The 24305-nt window shown below is 39.5% G+C and overlaps 1 protein-coding gene and 2 pseudogenes across 1 annotated transcript in view; 2 read left to right on the top strand and 1 right to left on the bottom strand.

The window, feature by feature from the left end:
- The window catches only part of GABRA3 (gamma-aminobutyric acid type A receptor alpha3 subunit), a 191986-nt gene that overhangs the window by 73411 nt on the left and 94270 nt on the right, over positions 1–24305 (top strand). Inside the window, exons 2-3 of the mRNA XM_006904791.1 lie at positions 3476–3641; positions 17724–17845. Of these exons, the coding sequence (XP_006904853.1) occupies positions 3502–3641; positions 17724–17845 (262 nt within the window). The 5' untranslated portion in view covers positions 3476–3501. The remainder of the gene's footprint in view (positions 1–3475; positions 3642–17723; positions 17846–24305) is intronic.
- LOC112479741 lies at positions 7625–7743 on the top strand (annotated as a pseudogene).
- On the bottom strand, positions 14044–14162 carry LOC112479731 (annotated as a pseudogene).

Here is a 24305-nt window from a genome sequence, read left to right as displayed (position 1 = left end):
GTATTGGTAACCCAGCTTTTGGTTTTTGTTTCTATTTTCATGAAATATCTTTTTCCATCTCTTTACTTTCAGTCTGTGTGTCTTTTGAACCGAAATGAGTCTCTTGTAGGCAACATATGTAAGGGTCTGTTTTCTTATCCACTCAGCTACCCTATGTTTTGACTGGAGCATTTAATTCATTTACATCTAAAGTAATTGTTGATAAATATGTCGTTATTGCCATTTTATTATTTATATTTTTTATCTTATTTTTTCTTTTTCTTAAAGAAGTCTCTCCAACATTTCCTATAATACTGGTTTGGTGGTGATGAACTCCTTTAGCTTTTTCTTGTCTGGGAAGCTCTTTATCTGTCCTTCGATTCTAAATAATAGCTTTGCTGGATAGAGTAATCTTGGTTGTAGGTCGGTGCTTTTCATCACTTTGAATATTTCATGCCAGTCCCTCTGGCCTGCAGAGTTTCTTTTGAGAAATCAGCTGCTATCTTATGGGTGCTCCATTGTAGGTAACTAACTGCTTTTCTCTTGCTGCTTCTAAGATTTTCTCTTTGCCTTTAACCTTCGGCATTTTAATTATGATGTGTCTTGGTGTAGGCCTCCTTGGACTCATCTTTTTTGAGACTCTCTGTACTTCTTGGACTTGTATGTCTATTTCCTTCCCCAGGTTAGGGAAATTTTCTGTCATTATTTCTTGAAATAGGTTTTCAATTCCTTGCTCTCTCTTTTTTCTCTCTCCGGTAGCCCTATGATGTTGGTACACTTGTTACTATCCCAGAGGCCCCTTAAGCTATCCTCAATTTTTTATAAATCTTTTTTCTTGTTGCTGTTCTGTTGGGATGTTTTCTGCTACCTTATCTTCTAAATTGCTGATTCGATCCTCTGCTTCGTCTATCTACTGTTGATTCTTCCTAAGGTATTCTTCATTTCTATTATTGTATTCTTCATTTCTGACTGGTTCTTTTTTATGTTTTCTATCTCCATTTTTATGTGTTGTATCTCTCTGTTAAAGTCCTCACTGCATTCAACTGTTCTTCCCCTAAGTTCATTGAGCATGCTTATCACCAGTGTTTTGAACTCTGCATCTTATAGATTGCTTGTCTCCATTTCGTTGAGTTGTTTTTCTGGAACCTTGTTCTGTTCTTTCATATGGGACATATTTCTTTGTCTCTTCATTTGTTTCTCATGCCTCAGAGTTGTCTGCTCATGCACCAAATTTCCTTACTCATGTGCTATGGTTTTCTGAACTGTTGTTTCTGTTAATTTCTGTAAAATGACCATCAACTCTTGTACAGCTTATGAATCATGAATGTCACCACACATAGACTGACAATAAGAAATGATCGTTTGCTGAAACAAAAATCGTCACATGTTGGTTCATGATTTTATATGATACAACCTGATATTATGACTTTCTATCTCTAATGTGGACATTTCCTCATGTCAGAAGTCCATCTTCTCCAGTATCATAGTTTTCTATGCCTATAACTGATTGTGTTGGGGGGCCTGTAGCTGGTGTATTAAATTAACAATATGTAGATTATTACCTGCTGAATGAGGAGGCACAAGCCAGCCACATGGGATTGGTAGGTACCGCCCTCATCATCTGAGCTCCCGCTTTGAGAAGTGACAGTCCCAGGTTGTTGTTTTTTTTCTATTAGTCTTTTTTTAATTAAAAAAAATTTTTTTCAATTACAGATGACATTCATTATTGTGTTAGTTTCAGGTGTACAGCATAGTGGTTAGACATTTATATAATTTATGAAATGATTCCCTTGATTACTTTAGTACCCACCTGGTAAGATACATAGTTATTACATTATTATTGACTATATTCCCTATGCTGTACTTTACATTCCCGTGACTACTTTGTAACTACCAATTTGTATTTCTACCAATTTGTATTTATTAATCCCTTCAGGCACAGTTTCAATATACTCACACAGAGGAAATAGAGTCATAAGATTTATTACTTACTGATCCCAGAAAGAGGAGGGCAATGAGCTCAGGGAAGGGCAGTCCTCCATCCCAAGTGACAAGCAAGGGGGAGATAGAGAGCAGGGTAGCAAGCAACTGTTACTTACAAGGTGGTTGGAGCAGAGGTCACTAACTTTTCATGGTCTCAATTGTAAGTGGTTATTTAAAAAGGTGCCCCAGTAAAAGGAAAGTAAGAACTCGTGGTGGGACTCCTAAGCGGGGTCTTTATCCAAATGTCCAGACTCTGGGTGTGATTACGGCTGTCAGACTGTAAAATGCTGAAGTAGCAACTGCAAATAACTGTTTTCTCACACAGATTCAAGAAGACAATCTAACATAGAACCTAGTGGCTGCTTTTTGATGGATGGGCTCAGTTTAGAAAGACTCGTTCTTCATCTTCTCATCTACCAGAATAGCTCTCCAGCATGTATCTATTTTACACATTATATTAATCTCTTTCATGAACTTTCCTTAGGAAAGAGTTTCATATTCTTCTATTTCCTCTGAAAGTGAAACCTCTGATATGACTGAAAAGAGCATGGTGTTAGATCAGTTAGCTCTCCTTCAAGTGGTCAATGTCTCAAATTCAAAGAAGCCGTAGAGTTTAGAGATAGCAAGCAAGTCCCACTTTATGCTGTTTTTTTTAACCCCGTGTGTAGTATAAACCTCCACTGCCCAGAGTTCATACAACAGCCTTGCATGTAGGCAACTCTAAATCACATAATTCTGTCATCAGTATAGTTTGCCGACCCCTTTGGGACTTGTGTACTAGGAAGCTAGGCTTGGATTTCTTCTTTATGTCGTGGCCCCTATACAGAGCTGGCTTCGCCCTCAAATATCTCTTTATGGAGAAACATTGCGTTCCTATGCAAGAGTCAATGCGTCTCATCATTCAGCATTTTCTCAGCCTGATTCAGAGGATACAGTCTATCTACCTCAGGCCATTTGATCGTTTGGAAAATTGCTTAACTGCATCAAGATGAGAATCAATCCTAAAGATCCTATAAAGAGACTCCAGGTCTTAACATTCTGGTATTTACTACAGTGTTCTAGTTAAGTATGGCAAAGGCATTTGTGATAGTAAAGATCAGACAGAACTGGGGAAAAATAAGATGAAGACAGGAGAGGTTATTTTAAGCTTTCTGTTTTTTAGATTCTAAGAGGTAACTGAGGCTGAGAGCAGTTCCATGACCCACCTAGTTATAGGAAGACAGGGAAAGGCATGGAACTGCAACCTAAGACTCCTGAGTACTGATTTGGAGCTCTTTACACTACTTTTTTCTTAGATGGGCTCTGGTATATTCAAAAAGGAGTATGTCAGGAGTGAATTTGGGTGGCATTGATTAACTAGGGGAAGGGGACTGTCACATTAAGCATTTAGTAGCTGGATACTAGGGAAGTTAAAAGTCTCTAAAGGAGTTAAAATCTTTAAAAATTTTCTTTTTCCTCTCTCCCTTTGTCTTCTACTCCTTTCTCCTTCTTTCCTCGCATATGCATTTCACAGGAGTCTCCAAATTGGTGCCTAAGAAGATGATGATATCACAAATGAGTCGCTTCTATATGACCAACCTTGGGCTTCTCTTCCTGGTTAATATTCTCCCTGGGACAACTGGCCAAGGAGAGTCAAGACGACAGGAACCTGGGGACTTTGTGAAGCAGGATATTGGCGGGTAAGAACCCTTAATTCCTAGAACAAAAAAGTACTGGGATAAATTCTTGCCTTGGATCAAACATTTGGATTTTTTTCCCCAGGTGAACGAAAGTACTTTGGTCCCTGATACCTAGACATTGCATTATATTTGGAAACACATCATCAGCTCAGAGTCTCAAGGAAGAAAGAGATCTCAAAGGTGTTCTTGGGCAACTCCCTAGCCCATGCTTGAATTCTCTCTGTAACATCTTTCAAAGCCTTTCTCTCCAGCCATTTGTTCTCACTCTCTCTTAAATCTTCAACGTGTTCCTTTTTATTGGCTCTGTCCCATTAGCATTTAAATGTGATCAAGAATCTTCCATCTTGAATTTTAAAATCTTCCCTCCATATGGTGCTTTAAGTCTTTCCTCTTCTTCACAGTCACACTTCTTGAAGTGTCTTTCTTTATTGTCTCTACTTACCTCTCACTCCGCTCCACCACTCAGCCAACCCCATGACTCTAAGGCGACTTCTGTAACCAAGATGGCCAACGTTGGCTCTGTTGCTAAAATGAACACTTGTCTGTTCTTACGTAACTCAGTTTCTTTAGTAGCATGTAGCAGCATTTAACATTGTTGACTCTTTCCTCCCTCCTTAACTTCTTTTTATTATGAGATAAAGCATCCATATATATGCATAAAATATAAATGTGAGTTTAAACATAATTCTTTCTTTGACTCCAGAGACACAACAATTCTCTGGTTCTTAGATTAAATTCTCTAGAAGCAGGGCATGAGATAAGGATTCTTAAGCGAATGATTTCTTGAGAATATACTCTCAGAGAAATTTGTAAGCAACTAAGGGAAGTGAGTTGGGAAGGGGAAGAAGTAAAGGAAAGGCATGATTTCACTTAAAGTGTAGCCTCCATTTGAGCCCGCAGAGAGATCTGAAACATGGATGGCACTACAGATTTGGTCCACCTTGAGGCAAGGGGCCTGGGCTTTTGTAGCCTCATCTCAATCAGTCATTGCCTGAGACCTGACTAGAGGAAGGTATAACCTCCTCGGCTTCCTTCAGTGAAAGAGGTCTGGGCATAGTTCCAACAGTAAGTCCTATACCTGGGTTCCTTCATACTTTAATGGCTACGCTTTCTATAGTATCTTTCACAATACTGCACAGCTATAGCAAAGGCTTTTGTGATATAAAGATCTTTTGTAATCTCTTTGGTAATCTTCTCTTCTTTCGTTCATTGCTCAGGTATTGGTATTTTCATTTTGTTCTATGTACTCCACTTACTATACAAACTCTAAGAGATTTCATCTATTGCCATAACATTGTTAACTTATGCATATATGCCAATGACTTTCATCTCAATCGCTGTACCTAACCTAACTTCTCTTGAGTGTCAGACTTCTATATCCAGCTACGTATTGGACACATCCACTTGGCTATTTCATAAACTACCTAAACTAAGCATGTCCAAACTAGTTTCATTATCTCCATCTCCCTCCCCCAACTCTAAAAGTAGAAACAACAAAAACCAAACAGCAGACAAACATAACATGTTACTTTTCCATTTTTCCTTGTTTTATGCAATAGAACCACCATTCACCCCATCCAGAAAGCGGAATCACTTTTGTTAATTTTCTACCGTTCACTCTCCAGATCGAATCAGTCACCATGATCTGTCATTTTTACATCCCATATCCCATGGATTCATCTACTTTTTTCCCTAACTATTTGCCACCACCCCAGTTTAATCCAATGTTGTCTTTTGCTTGGATTACTGTAAGAATCTCTAATTGGTCTTACTTTCTGAAGTCTTGCTCTCATCCAAATTAACTGTCACTCTATAGCCAGTGTTTCTTCTACAATGCATGTTGAGACATATCTATCCTGTTTGGAGTAATTTAATGGATTTCTGTTGTCCTTAGATTAAAATCTAAACTCTTTAATGTGATTTTTATAAGGCCTGTTATGACCCAGTCTCTACCGATCTTTTCAGCCTTATTTTTTAGTCCTCCTTTCACCAAATTCTGTGTTTTTCAGCTATATTGAACTTTAGATTTTAAAATCCCATTTCATTCAGGGAATACCATTAGTAGAAATAATTCCCGTAGCCTTGAAATATTTCTGTATCACACAGTATATTTGATTCTTTGGTAGTAGTTTTTCTGTTGTTGTTTGACATTTTGCTACCGTCCCCTATTCTTGGAAACTTTAAGACTTGTTCCTAATTATGTTTGCACGGTTGATTATTTTAAAGTATTCTGAGTCTTTCCACCTTCTATCATAATCTCTTCTAGCAGTAGTCTCTGGGGCCGAGGGCTATAGAACCAGACTAATATGTCCTTAGAAACGACCCACAATACCCTTTCTGTTCTTTACCCCAGTCTGGAAAAATAGACTAATTCTGTTTGATTAACCCTTCATGTATATTGGTGTTCACTGGGCCATGCTACATGTTCTAAATAAGATGGATGTTTTAAATAAATGAACCTCACTTCTTCAAGTGTTAAAACCTTTTTAATTTTAACCCGGAGAGTAAAGTTCTCTAAAAATGTACTGCATCCTTTCTTATAATCCAAAATAAGGATTTTGAACAGAATAATCCCTTTTGTTGGGGACTTTGGTTATCATAAAGAACATTCATTATATTCATTCTACATCTGCTTTTTGTCTTTTTGGACCTCCATCTTCGGTGTCGTCACTTCTGTTTACATTGGTCTGTTTATAGTCTGTTGATGCTTAGAAAATCAGATCGCCAAGTCTTTCAATAATTATATTCAAGAGGAGGTGAAGAGATCCTACTTGAAAAAGCGGAGAGAAGTGTTTAGACTTAATACAGAAGGGGCTTAGAAACAGGTTTGTTGTTGTTATTTACTTTCTTCCAAGTCCAATACAATTCATGCTTTGGAGAGATGAGACGACTAAAAGCCTGGCTCCAAATATTAGGGTTGGCACTGTAATTACATTGGCTGGAGATAAGGGAACCATTACGAGTTTAAAATATATGCCAGACGGATGAAAAGCGTCTGTCGTATGTTGTTTATTAGCTATGCTTCTTACATATGGACATGCATGGAATCTGCCACGAAAACCATGAAAACACTGGAGAAATCTCACCTCTCTGGCTATGTGTGTGTGTGTGTGTGTGCGCGCGCGCGCGCATGTGTGTGTGTGTGTTGGAAAAAGTCTATTTGCTGCATTCTTATCTACCTTTAGTGGTTTATTCACTTAAATCAGCTGGGTCGTCTACTCAAGCAGCTTCGACAATCAATAGTGGTTTATTGCTCAGTACTTTGTATAAGTCATAGGCTAAATGCAATGGGTCTCGGCGTTCAGTATGTGTGAGCAGGGGAGTGGGCTCCACACCTGCAGATGATGGATGAGTAGCTCCAGGGACTGTGCCTGAAATATGCATATTATAAAATGCCCCAGATGATTCTGATGTAGGGAACCTTGGACAACACTTTGGGGTACAGTCCTTGTTTTCAAAGAACTGATGGTATAGTTAGAGATATGGGATTCTGGTTTTAGAATAGCAGACATGGAAAAACCCATAGAGAACATCTAGTCTGAGCCTTATTTTGTGCATAAAGAAATTGAGATACGGAAAGGAAAACTGACTTTTCTAAGGCCTTATAGCAAATTAATAGTAGAGCTGGGTCTAGAACACCAGTCTCTGATTCCATGTTCTTAAGGAAAAGCTACAGGGAACAATTTCCACTTCACATAATAAAGATGTTTCTTACACTCTTGCTTCCTGGCCCAGCATTTTGACCATCAACAAATGAGAACTATATGTGTGAACAGTGTTAAGTTGGATCGTTATGAAGCTGTCATTTTTCCGGTTCAAAATGGCAGAATAAAAGCAATTTCATAATGGGTCAACCTAAGTAGCAAGTAAGTGCCAAATGGATCTTCTTTCCAGGTCTGACTGCGATTCGTTGAAACTTGAGATGCATATCAGTCAGGGGCCCAAGGAAAATGAATGAAGCATTTCAATTAAGATTATTCGAAGTCTATGGCCATGCCACCCTGAATGTGCCCAGTCACGTCTGATCTCGGAAGCTAAGCAGGGTCGAGCCTGGTTAGTACTTGGATGGGAGACTTCCTAGGAAGATCAGGTGTTGTGGGCATAAAAAATAAAAAAAATAAGGTATTCTAAGCCGATAAGGTCTTTGCAATCTGTGAGGTCAAGCAAGAGTTGCCTCGCCTAAAAAAAAAAAAAAAACATTATTCGAGGATGGTAGATTTGCAAAGGGCCTTATTGTAAAGATATAGTCTGGGTATAGGGGCACCCCAATGGTTAGAGAAAAAAAACCTAAGGCCAACAACAAATACGTCACATAAGAAAAGCTTTCTTAATCAGTGCAGAGACCTTTAGTGGACGAGATCTCACAGAGAGAGCAAGCCCCAGGGGGTTACATAGCCAGACTTTCCTCTTCTGATCTTCAGTAGGGAGGCCAAACCCAAGGTGAAGCCAGAGGCTGTGGGAGCCCTGTTGATGTTAACACATACGAGTCAGCTTTCTAGGAAAGAAAACAGTGGAAAAGAGTGGAGAATATATATGGAAGGGGAAATGAGAGGCATTGGGTATAGGGCCCCATATTTATATGTTTAAGTATAGAGTGGAGACCGTGATTTTGAAGGGACACGACACCATAGCAACACTTTTTCTGCATCAGGATTATATGGTGGTGGCAGTGGTGACAGCAGGTACTGTGAACTTAAGAGAAAATGGTTTGGAGTTGCTTATTTGTTTCCTCGTCACATCATAGCTCGACTCGGCGCCATTGTACTAAAGGTGTCAGTCCTTGTGTCTGTTTTCATCCTGGAAGATACTTTCTCAGTGCTCTTAATCTCAGAAGAAACTGGCACCTGTGGCCACACGTGTACACACTAAGAAGGCACGAAGGACTTGGTTTCTTATTTTATTTTAACTCAACAAATAGTATAAACAGGTGGGGCACGTGTTGGGCGGGTATGTCTCAAGCCGACTGTGATTTGAAGCATAAGTAGGAGAGTCCAATCCTTGCCATATACACAATCTCTATTATGGAATCAGTGCGTTAATACTTTTTACTATTCAATCATCAAATGTTCGATTTTCAGAAGCAGATGTGGGAGCTGAGAGGCTGTCAGTCCTAAGCTCCTAGGCTGGTCAAGAAGCCCTCCTGCTTTCTGCTTGATGGCGGACCTCCCAGTTTGAACCTCTCCAGTGAGGGATTGGAAAGTGCTTGCTATTTCAGGCAGAAGTCCACCTTCCTCCAATGCCGACCAGTTATAGGGCCCTGTAGCACTCACTTGCTTTTCTACATAGCAACCCTCAGAGCTACTCCATGCTTTCTCGTGTTCAGGTTAACTTTCAGTACTTTTGATTATTCTTGCACGATGTGGTTTTCCAGACATGGCTTCAAACTGGAAACTCTCCTTTGCTGTTTAATTACTTTTGAAACTCAGTTCAAGACTTTATTTTTATAGTTTTCATATTCTATTATGTTAGTTTAAAGCTTGTATTTAACTCTTACTACGTACCAAGTACTGTTCTAAGTCCTTTACAGATGTTAACATGATCCTTATAACGGACCTCCCAGCTAGGTGCTGCTGTTATCCCTGTTTCATGGATGAAATCTGGAGGCACAGAGAGGTCAAGCAACTTGCCAAAAGTCACACAGCTAGAAGGTGGCAGAGCCAGGACTGAAACTGACGGTCTAGCTCCAGAGGACATGCTATTAACTGCTACAATGTATAGCATTTCACGCACTTGGTCACTTTCAAGTAAGAATTAGGCAATGCTCATTTCTTTTATGTATGTGAACATTTACTTATGCATTGTAATCCCTCAGTCTCTGAATGCTTAGTATCTCAGCCACGTGACTGGCTGGCCTGTGCAATTTTCTTATAGGGCCTGGGGGAATAAGAGTTACATTTTCCCTTTTGAAGTCGAAATGTGGCATTTGTGACACAGAGCATGGCTGGGCATTCGAAGCCAGGATCAGGGATACTTGGTAGGTTATGGTGAGACTTCCTGCTGCATCACATGTGAAGGCAAGGTTGTCTCAGCATTACTGACGATGATCATGATTTCTTGGTTAAGATGTTGGCCATCAGGACTCTCCATTGTGAGGAGACCAGCCACCAGGATTAACTGTGAGATGTAAGCTGGTGGCTGGCTCATTGCTTTGACCATGGGAGTGGGGTAGAGAGTAATTAATAGTGGGTGAGAAAACATTCCTAGTGCTGTGGTTTCTCCTTTCTTTTGTGTCATAATTCTTTTCTCCACATAGGCAGTGTTATAAATGGTTCTCAGGCTGGCTTATTAAAGTCCACTTACTCAGAAATATTGCTGAAATAGTGCTCATGCATTGGCAATATGGTTACAATCACTCAGATAAATAATGGAAAGACTTGCGTAGCTTTGCCTGGAAGACAAGCTACCCTTTATATGGCATCGTTTCAGAGGGAGGAATGCATCTTGAATTCTTTGCAAGCTTTGGAAGACAAGCCATTTTAAGGTGGGGCGTGTCCGCTTATGTTCACATATGGAATCACATCTCTAAGGTCCAGTACCTTGTTTTTTAATCACTCACAACATAGACTAGTCAGACCTTCCTGTGTGTTACTGAAGTCAGTGACGCAGTGGCTATCGGTCACTAATAAGATACGAAAATCTTGGTTTTTATTTGACTTTAACTCAGCAAATAGTGTGAACAGGTGGGGTACATGTCGACTAGGTATGTCTCAAGATGCTACTTCTCCAGTTTCATTACCAGTTTACAAAAGCTATTTAAGAAAAGAACGGCTGGGGTGGGGAGAAAAAAAGGGGGAAAAAAAAAGAAAGCACAGCTGTCTTTTTTTGAGAAGGATTGGGCATATTCTAGCCAAAAATCAGTTTATTTTTTTAAGCGGCTTCGGTGAAGACATTCGAATGTGTGTTATTGAATTCCAGGTGCTTCTCATTCCCTTCCCAGTATAAAACTGGCATCCCTTCTCCTTTCCAATGACTGGTCTTGGATAATGAAAACATAGAGAGTATTGGGAAATGGTGAGTAATCTGATTTGGCTATGCTTTCCGGTGAGAAGTAGTAAAATTTGAAGCCGTAAAAATAGATTGGGAACAGGTCGAAGATTTATAGCAGGCCATGAGTGTTAAGCTAAAGAGTTGGATTTTATTTGGTAAGCCATAAAGAGTTGTGGAAAGTTTGTGAGCAGTGCAGAGACATGATCTGAGCAGGAATTAAAAAAAAAAAACCACTTGTTTATTATTTGAGATATTATGACATATAACGTTGTAAGACTTTAAGGTGTAAAACGTGTTGTTTGATACATTTATATATTGCAGTGTGATTGCTACAGTAGCATTAACTGATATCTTTATCATGTCACATATTTATCATTTTTTGTGTGTTAAGAACAGTTGAGATCTAGTCTCTTAGCATCTCTAAAGTTTATAATGCAATATTGTTGACTATAATCTTCCTGTAGCTGAATAGCCGTATCTCTCCCCAGATTTGGAAAAAAAATTTCAGCCATTATTTTATAAATAAAGGTTCTGTCTCTTTCTCTCTCCTTTCTCTCTCCTCTCATAATACAGATATTGTTTCTTTCGATTGTTTCCCACAGTTCATGTAGACTTTCTTTGCTATTTTTCATTCTAATTTCTTTATTCTTTCCTGATTAGATAATATCAAGAGATCTGTCTTCGAGCTCATAGATTATTTCTTCTGTACTATTGAGCCTACTGTTGTAGCTGTCTATTGGATTTTTCATTTCATTCATTGTATTATTCATCTTCTGAATTTTGGTTTGGTTATTTTTTATGATTTCTATTTCTTTGTCGAATTTCTTAATTTGCTCATTTATTATTTTTGTAAGTTTGTTGATCCTCTTGGGTCTTACTGAGCTTCCTTAAATCATTATTTTGAATTCTTTTTCAGATAACTCATAGATCTCCATTTCTTTGGGGCCAGTAACTGGAGTATTATTTTGTTCCTTTAGTCATGTCACATTTTCGTGCTTTTTCATGTTTCTAGTGAGTTTTCATTGATGTCTGCACATCTGAGGATGCAGTCACCTCTTCCAGTCTTTTTGGACTGATTTCAGTAGAGAAAGACTCACCTAGAGATTGCTCTAAGGACACGGGCTGGGTGGAATGCAGCATCTTTGGTTCCTGGGAAGGCACCATGGTGTAGTCTTTATGTCACTACATTGGCTGAGATTGCCATTGGCCAGACTGTGTGTGGGGCATTCCACGGCCAAGTCTACAGATGACCTGCAGGTGGCAGTGGCAGGTAGGGCTATTAAGATCTCCAGAGCCTAAGACTGCCAGGGTCTTCCTGCTCTCTCTCTCTCTCCCTCCCTTCCCCCCGACCTCCATCCCTCTCTCTCGCTGATGCCCATGGGAAGAAGTTCTAGATGAGGAGATGCTCTCCAGTGCCTAGTGTCACGGCATGCTGACACTTAGAGCCCTCAGAGCAGTATTGGAGCCTGCGTTCCAAGATCGGGCACCTGTGGAACTCTCACAACACCCAGGTCCTGGGACCCAGGAGCATCTACTGCAGCTTTGGTGCTGGTGTCTAGGGTGTGAGTGTATGTAGATAGCCCCATAGAACCAGTATCTGGATATGAAGGGCTCACTACTATGAATGTGGCTAGTGGGGGAAATGTAGCAGTGGCAGGGGCCTGGGATGACAAGGTGCACGGTGGCTTGGGGCCAGAGGCCAGGGCGCAGTAGTAGCCATGTGTGGAGATGGTGGGTCAAAATTTCAACTTTGGCCTCAGGGGAAAGGCAAAAGATAGCTTCAGGGCAGCTCTGGTGGTGTTCTCTTAAAGCCATGTGTCAGGACACGGGGAGCTGAACCTAGGGCAGTAGTAGCAGCACAACCCTGCAATGACAGTTCACTTCTGATCTGGGACTCGAAGGATGGGGCTACAAGCAGTAGCCTGATCCCACCAATGACCGGTCAAAGCCACAACCTGAAACTTCAGAGGTGACACTCAGTGTAGAGGTAGCACCTCTGACAATGATAGTTCAGCACCTCGATCTGGAACGGGGCTGGAGTTCAGCCTGGTCCCAGCGATGATGGGTCAGAGTAGCGATCTGCCATGGTGAAGGTGGAGCTCGGGGTAGTAGTTGCACCGGTGGCGATGATGGCTCACAGTTATGACCTGGAACCCAGGGGGCAGTGAGAGCTCATCTCAGTAATGATGATCCAGACTCTCGACCTGTGATGGGAATGAGGTGGGGCCCAGAGCCAGCAGCAGGACCCTTGCAATGAAGACTCAGGGCCCAGGACCTGCAATCTGGTGAGTGATGGCAACAGCAGCGCACTGATAATCACCATCAAAGCATGACAGAATCCAGGGAGTAGGGCTTATGGTAGTGGCAGCCAGCAGACTAGCGTCTTCACCTGGGGTTAGAGGTCAGGCGCTAGGCTGTAGCAGCATCCGTAGCCATGGCTACTCAGAGCCGCAGCCTGGAACTTGGTGGGCGGGACTCGGGGCTGCGGCAGCAAGGCCTAGATGATGACAGCCAAAGTATGATTCGTTGCCCAGGGGATGGAGCTCAGGGCAGCAGAGGTTGCCCTGGCAATGTTGGGACACAGCCCCCACCTGGGTCCGGGGTGGGCTGAGAACAGCGGCAGCTGCAGCCTGGTACATGTCAAGGCGCTACGGTGCCAGCTCCCTTAGAACGGGGCACGGCAGAAACTGGGGTCCCTTACGGCAAGTCTCAACTTGGCAACAGTTCCAGTCTGGAGAGCAGAATGCAGAGGGGCGACACTCCGTGCTCCTCCGTCATCTGGGGTCAGTGAAGACGGGGAGACTGCTGGAGCAAGGGCTGCAAAGGTCCACAGTGGCGGGGCTGGGATTTTTCTTCTCACTTCTTCCCCGTAGGCCGGACTTCTTCGGAGGGGACGCCTCTAGGTACAGAGTCCCTCCCGACTGGGGGACCGGATGGATGTTTGCACCGGCGACAGGCTTCCTGTACTTTTCTGTATGACCACCCTTGATTTTTGAGTTCCTTTGATTTTTGGTGCTGCTTCTTTGTGTCCTAAGCTTTCCCTGAGCCATTTCTTTCAGTTTGTAGTTTTGTGGTGGTGGTTGTTTTTGTGGGAGAGATGATTTTGGGGAACTTCTAGCTCTCCATCTTGCTGACATCCCCTTCTGCACAGTAATTTTGAATTTTCTTTGTTTTTAAAAATCTGTTCTCCCCCAAGATATATATATATATATATAGTTTTCAAGAAAATGCTATCATTCTTTTTAAAAAAATATATGGATTTTTTTATCATTACAGTTTGTCTTATTTTTAAAATGTGAGATTTTCTAGATGAATATAAAAACAATTTTTTTTCAAGGTGAGGCAACCCTTGGTTGACCTCACAGACTGCAAGGACCTTCCCAGTTTACAATCTCTTATTTTTTTAATTTTTTTATGCCTACAGCACCTGGTCTTCCTAGGTGGTCTCCCATCCAAGTACTAACCAGGCCTCACCCTGCTTAGCTTCCCAGATCAGATGGGATCCGGCCTGTTCAGAGTAGCATGGCCGTAGACTAAAAACAATTTCTTGACCTAGATAATAACCCATGTTGTCTTCTCAGATTAGGAGCAGTATTATTTACTTTTTGAAAAAAATTATTTATTTTAATTAGTTTCAAGTATACAGCACATTGGTTAGATATCTTATAGTTCATAAAACGATCCCCCCAATTGCTCCCTCCCTACCCTGGCCATCCTTTCAATGAAATAAATTTCTCCTCTCTTTGGGTTGTTGTATGAACTGCATTAGCAGCTCCAAAAAAGGTATCTCATTAAATTTCCAAAACTTGTGGGTAAAGGAATGAACAACTCCAAATCTATATTGGGCTTTACCATCGACAAAGCAATTTTATGTTTATTATCTTATTTATTGCTGATTCTTCCAAAAGCGTTGTAAGGTAGGTAATTATTATCTCCATTTTACATGTCAGGGTGTAGCTCACAAGATCAGTTAATGGCTGGGCCAAGACTAAAACGCTGTTCAATTGACCCTAGTCCTGTGGACTCACCACTATTTCATCTTTAGGACTAGAAAAATGACTAAACCTGCCTAACCTACAGATAAGGTATAAGTAACATCATTTTCATGTTTCGAAAATGGATTATTAATGTCGTATTTAATTCAACCGATAATGACAGGTATGAGGCAATTGGTATGATTCAACCAATAATAACAAGTATGGTTATCGATTTAATAAGCATGTGGCTTTGAACACTTCCTTTCTCTCATTGTCGTCTTAGGTGCTCCATCTGTAAAGCAAAGGGAAAGGATTACGTGATCTTCTAATGTCCTCCATAATCCTGACATATCATTATTCTTTATTGTTCCCCCGAATTACTTTACGTTGGCATAAACTACAGAATCGTCAGCTTTTGCAGTTTAGTTATTGAGGAAGAGAGCATTCTGACTTGAGTTCCAGGTTAAACCACCATTCGGCCTGTCTGTGCAGTAATTTAGTACACATCAAAAAAATATGTTTTCAGTAATCGAGTACAAAATCATAGAGAGATGTATTGAAATTTGTGTTTGGGAGATCTGTAGTGCTGATTTTTGACTTAAAAGTTTGAAAGTTATTAGTGAAGAATGCTGCTAACATATCAGTACAGAGTCGGCGAGGGATGGAAATGCGTTGTCAAGGAAGTTGGTATTTCAGTAAGAGATGTGGCACAGTGTACTCGCCTTATATTCAGGAATTCTGGGTCAAAATTTCAGCTTTCCCATCACACTCAGGGTGGTTAAAAAGTTATGTTTAAGGGCTTTAGAATTCTCATCTATAAATCTGCCTGGAGTAGACCATCTCTGAAGCCCTTTATACTCATCTGCAACCCTGGCAGGATTCTCCTTTCTACCCCTTTCCATTAATCCAAGAAATTGCTTTTAATTCAATAGACCTATTTCCCAGAAATCAAATTTAGGCTAAACAGGGTCAAGATTCCCCACAGCGAGAGTTAAGGGATAAATGATAGAGGATTTTGCAGAAAATTGATTGTGCTCCAACACAGCTCATGTCATGTGGATTCAGAATATTGGTGGACTGAGCCAACTGTACGCTGTCACCCCACAGGGTGTCTGTATTGATTTCTTCAACACACTGATGTCAGTTTGTTAGCTCTGCACTGCAGTTCCTTCTTTGGTCCCCCTTCCCAATGAACCTGTAGTATTTCTAGCGCTCTGGCCACTAAACCAGCCAGTCATATCTACTCTTCAGTGGGTTTCAGTGTCTCTGAGGCCAAAGCTTTCTTTATGACTTTTGGCCGATGGGGGTGCCAATATTTTGTTGTCACTGTTTACATTTGAGTAACGCATTTGAGTGCGTAAGCTATTTTAAAAAAGAGAAAACAAACTTGAAATACTTCTAGATATCAAGCATTAAGCCTGGCCATTTTAGTATGTTATTTAATGTTAATACAATATATCTGTGAGGTTATTTTAATTTTAAAGATGATGAAAGCGTTACCAGAGGTGTTGTATGATTTGCTCAAGGTCACATAACTAATAAATTCAAATGTGTGTCTCCAGACTCTTTAAGCCTAGGTCCCTTTTTCCTTCCACGTGTAGCTATTTTATCATTTGATTCTCTCAGCAACCCTGTAAGCGGAGGACGATTACTCACCTTGTTTTACCCTTTTCCCCTGCTCTATCACGACATAGAACAGTAATAGGCACATAGTTGATGCTCAATAGAGATACATTGAATGACTAAGTGAATTTAATTAGGAAACTGTGGTTCAAAATGACTTTTCCAAGATTATGAGATAGAGAGTGGCAGTTTAGAATGAGAACTATTCAATTCAGATGTTTCTACTGTTCTGTAGATCTTTTTCAGAGTCGTTTTCAGAACAGGAACCTTTCTCACTGTGAGGGATAAATGTTGATGGGGAGACATATTGACTCTCTCTTAAGACTCCTTCTTAACTATTATCCTGCGTCTTTTATATATGTGATTAACTGGATACTAGGAATAGTTATTGTATATCTATTAATGGCAAGCTTCTGGGTCCAAGGTAAGAATGGGAAAAACTGAGACCTAGGAGAGATAGTACCATACTAGCTTAATGGTCTACTCCAAATCACAAATACAGCAGGCACTAGGACCCTGGATTTCTGACTCCTAGTCTATTATTTGATTTCACACCATTCTTTTTTTTTTTTTTTTTTTTTTTTAAGTCTTGATTCTTGACCCTTGGCAATGGCCATTTCTTTTACAATATCCTCTTTCCCCTGAGCTGCCCAGGGCCTTTCTTTATTTCTCGTCCTGCCAAACTAGACCAAGCTCCTCCCCATAAGGAGGAAGTATCAGTCACAGCCTGGGCCACATTAAGTGGTTAGTCAAGTGTCCAGTGCCTGGAAAGGCATACAGAAGGGGTCCAAATTGAGAAGCGGGAGGTAGCTACGGGTCACCAGAAAACTAGAAAGCTTTGGTTAGACTCCTATCTGTGCCTCTCATAAGCAATATGACTGTCCTCTATGAGCAAATTTGGTGTCCTTCCTGAGCTTATTCCCTTAGGTATAAAATGAGAGAGATTAGGGAATCTCTTAAGAGTTTTCGTAGCTTTAACGTTTAATGCGTTACTAGTGCTTTGCCACTCTGTCTTCATGGGGTGGGAGGTAGATAGACTACGTGCCATTCAAGGGCCTGTCCGGCTCTGTCGTTCGGTGAACCTACGTTTCTCTGGGCTAGAAGAGGGACAAGTTCTTAGTAACAAAATTTTCCTTTTTTTACTTTGAGGCTCATTTATTCATGCAAGAAAATTTGCTGGATCAACTCCATGCCAGGCACTGTTCCCAGGGACATTCCGTCCAGGATTTCTGCCTGTGTTTCTCCATCGCCGGCTTGGGGCCGGACTGTATGTTTGGTAAAACTCAGGCCAGCGCTAGAGTAAGAGTTCAAGTGTAGTGACCACTGTCTGCTTGCTACACAGGTAGTCATCGTGAAAAACAGGAAGTGCTTGCTGGTTTGGTTAACTTAATTGGTCCAGCCTATTGATTAAAATCTTGAATTCAAGTGTTCAGACATTTAATTGTCTCCTATTAAGAACTATTATTTTTTCTCTCTTTTTCTCCCACTGCCTCAGACTCTCTCCCAAGCATGCCCCAGATATTCCCGATGACAGCACTGACAACATCACTATCTTCACCAGAATCTTGGATCGCCTTCTGGATGGCTATGACAACCGGCTGCGACCTGGGCTTGGAGGTCAGTTACTATTTTAAGATCTGCTTGGCTACTGTCATCTAAAAAGTGCCTTCGGCAGTCTACTGATGAATGAGGTTAATATAAAACTGTTTTTTTTCTCTTTGAGCACTGGAAATTAGTTCTAAGCTTTCATTTCAGTGGTTTCATTCAGTGGTCTGATTTTGGAAGTTTCACTTAAGTAAATGCATATGGCGTATTATACTATGATGTTTGACCAAGGCCATTTCTGGTAACAGAATCCCTGCCTGGATGGCAGATGTGGCTCAGGAACAGCTGGGAGACATGCCTTTGTCCTCCAGACCCCGAGCGCATGTCCCCTTGACATTCTAAAGAGGAGCAGTCTGCTGACTGAGTTGGATCCGAGCTGGCCATCAATATAGTATGATCAGCAATATGATCACAATGAGGTAAATGCACGTGGCTTGCATTTTCCAGCATGGATCACTACCCCATGGGCCAGATCGAGGGCACTTGAGGCCGTAGTATTCTCAGTAGTGTCTTACCTCAGTCAGAGTCTCGATCCCATGAGTGGAGGCTGGGAGGACGAAGGGATCTCCTACCTCCCCCAAACTTGCCCAGAATTTAGCCTCAGCAATAGGTAGCTTGCTTCAGAATGAGAAATGCTGGCATCCTGCCCTTCCCAGGAAGAAAGCCCTCCAGCTGGGAGCTGGGAGAGGAGAGAGACCTGTGTTCTTTCTTGGCTGCACCAGCCTGGAGTTGAGTTTCTATCTCACTGGGCTGCGAAGGACGAGAATGGGAACAGGTCTTGTTTTAAATATCTGGACTTTCAATAGCCTTACTGAGTTTGAGTCGATTTTCTTGAATAAATAGTCGTTTTTCCTTTCGTTGTAAATCCTTAGATGATTTGCAGAAACTTTAAATGGTTGTTTTTAAAATAGATTTCACCAGGGGTTAAAGAATTGAAATTAATAGTTGATAGAGGGTCACCGGGATGGGGAGCATGACATGGGGAATATAGGCAGCAGTAATGTAATGGCTGGGTGGAGAGCCAGAGCAATCAGGGAGATTGTTTATAAACTATATAAATGTCTAACCAATGTACTATATACTTGAAACTAAAAATAAAACAATAAAATAAAATAAGAAAGGTTTCACCAGTTTTGCTGAAGAGCAGGTTTGCAGAGCTCATCATGCTTACATGCCAGAAGTGGAATTTCTAGTAAGTTTTTTAGATTTCATCAGATGATACACATAGATGATTATGTCACATGAGAAGAAAGACTATTTTAATTCTTCCTGTGCATTATGGATGCTGTTTTTCTGGCCTTACTGCTCTAAAGAGACCTCACATGTAATGTTGCATAGTTAGGGTGAAGGTAGACCCCATTGTCTTGTTCTTAATCTTAGGGAGAAAGCTTCTTGTCTTTCACCAGAAACTATAATGCTAAGTGTAAGTTTTTCTTAGATGTGCTTTATCAAGTTCAGGACATTCTATTCCTAGTTCGTTGAAAGTTTTTAAGAGGAACGAATGTTGGAATTTTTTCAAATGTTCTAGCTGTATATATTGAGTTAATTATTTGGCTTTTCTATTGTACTTTGTTAATATGGTAAATTACATTGTTTGATTTTTTTTCTTACTAATCCAGTATTTTATTACTTCTAATGTTAAATATGAAGCACTTTTGCATTGTCACAAAGAGTTATTTTTAGTCGATGTATCTCTACATACTGTGAACAAATATACTAAACTATCTGATAATTTACCATAAATCTTAACACTATTAAACAGATGACAAATAATTTTTCAGTGATAACCTATAATATACAATCTTCCTATAGTATGTGCATTTCAACATGTCTTATAATATATTCTATTTTATTTCATTTTTTAATTTTTAAAAAGTTTTCGATTACAGTTGACATTCAACATTAGTTTCAGATGTACAACGTAGTGATTAGACATTTATATAATTAGACATTTATATAATTTAATTAGACATTTATATAATTAGACATTTATATAAATCAAGAACACATTTTAAAAATTCTTTTGGCAATTTTAGTTCCTTTTCCTTTCCATATAATTTTAAGAATCAACTCGTGAATTTCTACCCCCACAAAATCTTAGGTTTTATTTAGGATCGTGTTTGATCCGTAGATCGGTTTAGGAAGAACTGATTCTGCCTTACGTTCTACTTTTTCTTTGCATGAAGTCTGAAACTCGGCCGGATGTGAAAGCTTGTGTTGTTCTAAGGCTTTTTATGAGCATGCGTCCAGCCGTGGGCATGTCTGTGTCCTCATCAATTCCCTGGTATATGTTGGGGCTTTATAAAAATCCTTACTCTCTCAGGTATCTTCTTTTTCAGCCTTTTTCTTGGAATTTTCAATCTGTCTATTGCTTTCCCCAACAGGCTGCCGCTGTCAATACTTTTGCCTTTAAATATGTTTGGCAATGCCTCTCTGGAAGCAGCCCCAACACTGTGAATGTCCCCCGTTGGGTTAAACAAAAGCAAACCATTGCCTCACTCTTTCAGGGAGCTGCCATTCCGTTCGAAACCCTTAACCTGAATTCTTTAAGATCAAGGTTCTTATTGCTCCCTCTGGTACTAGTAACCTGCGATGGAAGGGTGGGCTGCCATCTTCATGGCTGCTACCAATCTGGGGGTTGTGTCATGTAGGTGGGCCAAGTAAAACGCCACAGTGCTCTCTTACCTCAGTGAAGTATCTGTTTTCTTCACCGCATCTACCCTTGGTAGTTTAAGTTTTTGGCTAGATTCTACAGTTTTGTAAAAGTTGAGTCTGAGAGTCTCCCCAAGCTTATTGTTTTATGGAGGGACGGAACCCCAGAATTTCTTAATACGGCATTTTTGGTGACATCATTCTTCTGTTTTTCCCGATGCTTATAGTATTGGTCTTTTAGTTTTCTGGCCAGTCCGGCTAGGATTTTATCAAGGCAAAAAATTTTTTTTTAAGGAACAAGTTTTTAATTTCACTGATTTTTCTGTTTTTCTATTTTCAGTTCTACTTGCTTCATTTTTGAAGTGTTCCTTTTTGATATTTCTAAAGATGTTATCTTAGAATATTGATTTTAGATTTCTTCTTTCCTAATATAGACATTTTGCTAGAAATTTCTAAGTATTTATGTGCATCCCACAATTTTGATGTGTTCTATTTTTATTTTTGTTCAGTTCACTCTATTTTGTAACATCCCTTATGACTTCCTTCTTGATCCATGTGTTATTTCGAAGAGGGTTCTTTAATTTCCAAATATTTGGAGAGGGACCAGGTATTTTTCTGCATTGATTACTATTTTTATTCTTTTATGGTCACTGATCATAGTTTATATGACTTCACTTGTTTTAAATTTGTTAAGGTTTGTCTTATGGCTTATCTTGGCGAATGGTCCAGCACACTTGAAAAAATTGGATAGTCTTCTGTTGTGGGTAGAGCGTTCTATAAATGTCAGTTAGGTCACATTGGTTGATAATGCTCAGGTCTTCCATATGTTTACTAATTCTGTCTGTCCATATTCTAGTACTTTCTGAAAGAAGAATGTTTACGTGTCCAACAATAATTTTGGATTTGTCTGTTTCTCCCTCGAATTCTGTCAGGTTTTGTGACATACATATTGAAGCTCCGTTGTTAGATGCCACATTTAGCCTCGTCATATCTTACTTGCAATTTAATTATATAAATCCCTCTTTTAAAATTTATTTTTTAATTAAATTTATTGGGATGATATCGGTTAATAAAATCATATAGGTTTCAAGTGGACAAGTCAATAATGCATCACCTGTATATTGCATTATGTATAAATCCACCTTTATCTTTGGTAATTTTCCCTGCTCTACATTTTGATGTTAACACAGCCACCACGTCCCTCTTTGGTTCAGTGTTTACATTGTATATATTTTCCATTTTTTTTACTTTTAACATTTATATTTTTATATTTAAAGTAGACTTCCTATACACAGAATATAGTTGGCTTTTTTTTTAACCTGATAATCTCTGGCTTTAATTTGTTTAGGCCATCTACAAATAATATATTTATTGACATGGTTGTACTTAGAGTCATCATTTTATTACTAGTTTTGTTTGTCCCCTCTGTTTTTATGTTCATCGATTTTCCCTTTCCTGAATATTTTCAGAATATTTTTCTTTCAATTCACATATTGCCTTTTTAGAAATATTTCTTTGTAATATGAAAGTCGTTGGTTGCTATAAGGATTACAGTCTTCATAGCTGATCTTTGACAGTCTAGGGTTAATATTGTTCCTCCTCCGGTAAAGCATAGTAGCCTTGTAACCATATAAGTCTGTTCACCATCCAAAAGGCCTTTGTGTTATAGTTATCTATTATATCAACATTCAGTGAAAACCACACAAGACAATATTGTAATCTTTTATTTCAACACTCATAACTATTTTAAAGAACGTAAGAAGGAAAAAGTATTTTAAATTTACCCAGAATTGCCATTTCTGTTGTTCTTTTTTATATTTCTATCTCATTTCCCTCTGCCATTATTTCCCCTGAGCCTGAAGAACTTTCTTTAGAATTTCTTATAGAACAAGTCTGCTGGTGAGAAATTCTCCTGTCTTTTTTAATCTGAAAATATATTTATTTTAACTTCATCCCTGAAACACATTTGTTCTGAAGTTGAGAGTTGTTTTTCTTAAGCATATTAGAGTGCTGTTCCACTGTCTTATTAGTCTGGGATTTGATAATACATCTTTGGTCTTTCAAATCATTACTCCCCTTCACAGACTGTGTTATTTTCCAATAATAGCTTGTTTTAAGATTTTTCTTTATTTTTGGTAATTAGCAGTTTGATTATGATATGTCTATGTTTTCTTTTTTTCTTTGTTTTTGTTTGGAGTCTGGGGAACATGATTCTGTAAATTTCTGTCTTCTACCAAACTTGGAAAATTTCTGAGCACCATTTCTTCAAAAACATCTTTTCTTCACTAATTTATTTCTCCTCTCCTTCCGAAACTCCAATGTTCTATGTGTTACAGACCTTATCGTATTGTCCAACGTGGCCCATTTTTCTTGCCGTTCTTTGCATTGGATAATTTCTATCAATCTCTCCTCAAGTTCGCTGACTCTTTTCCTTTGTTATTGCCATTCTCCTACTGAGACCATCCAGTGAATTTATTTTGATAATTGCATATTTTATTTCTAAAATTTCAAATTGGCTATTTTTATATTTTCTAATTTTCAATTTTTTCCTCTGCTGAGAGCGTCTATCTTTATATTTTATTTTAAATGTGTTTTCATTTACCCCATGGAACATAGTTATAATAGCTGCTTTAAAGTCTTTGATACTTGCAACATCTGAATCATCTCACAGTTGGCATTTGTTGCTTGTCTTTTCTCATGAAAATTAGTAATATTTTTCTGTATTTTTGTAAGTCAAATAATGCTGGATTGTATGCTGAACATTTTGAATATTATGATATGTAGAGTCTGTGCCCCGTTATAATATTCTGGAGGTTTTTTCTTGTTTGTTTTAGGAGACAAACAACTTGGTTAAATTCAGTCCACGCGGTCTGCCTTGCATTCCATGGGCAGTAATACCCATATCTTTCAATTTTCAAAGCCTTGGCTATGCCACATTTTGTTTATCTCACACATGTATCACTTAGTGGATAGTCTAAGCCTTGGGCCATGGTTCTACATATTCGTTTATAGTTCAATTATTAAAGTCTTTGCTATGCTGCCTTGGGTTTGTCCTGTGCATGTGCTCAAGATAGCCTCTGATCTGTGGAGGTTCGTATAACCCTCTACACTCTGAGAGTCCCCACATTCTCTGGCCTGCAAGAGCCTTTGAATCTGATTGTTTGGCAAGATGGATAGGTTTTTTTTTTGTTTTGCCTCTTTGTGCCACTGTCCAACTGTGTATTTGTCATTGAGGCAGAACTGCAAGAGAAAAGAAGAAAAAAAAACCCCCCAAACCAGGAACTGTATTCTCCTGTGGGTTGCTTCTCTAAGTTTTGACTCCCCTCCACAATCCAACTGTTCTTCGTTTTACTGTTCGGAGTCCTTGAGTAGTTGCTTCTATATTTTGTTCAGAAATTTTATTTATAATCAATCAGTGGGAGAAGAAGGTTGTAATACACTTACTCCACCATTCTCAGAAACCAGTTTAGTTTTGTTTTAATTTAGTTTTCCATCCTCTTTTTCTGTTTAGTGGTTTTGTGGTTTGCTTCTACTCTGATCCCTATTCCAAACTGGACTTATAATGGTATTTTGAAATTTCTTCTCCATTGTGATATTGTTGACCCGTTCCTGGTCCAACAAGCCCCTTGGCTCAATTCCTAATCCCAAGACTGTCATTGTATATCATATCATCCCCACCTACCCCGCAACCCAAGCCTATATCCTCAAACAGAGCCATACTCTAGGTAGCAGTTCAGCGTCACCTTTTCTATTCTCTTTACAAGTAAAGCCCAGCTCTGACCAGCAAGTATTCGGCCTGCTTCCAGTCTCTGCTTTTATA

The sequence above is a fragment of the Pteropus alecto genome, unplaced genomic scaffold (genome assembly GCF_000325575.1).
Source record: "Pteropus alecto unplaced genomic scaffold, ASM32557v1 scaffold141, whole genome shotgun sequence".
NCBI classification, from domain to species: domain Eukaryota; kingdom Metazoa; phylum Chordata; class Mammalia; order Chiroptera; family Pteropodidae; genus Pteropus; species Pteropus alecto.
Note: the sequence above shows the minus strand (reverse complement) of the source record. Positions and strands in the feature narration are given on the sequence as shown.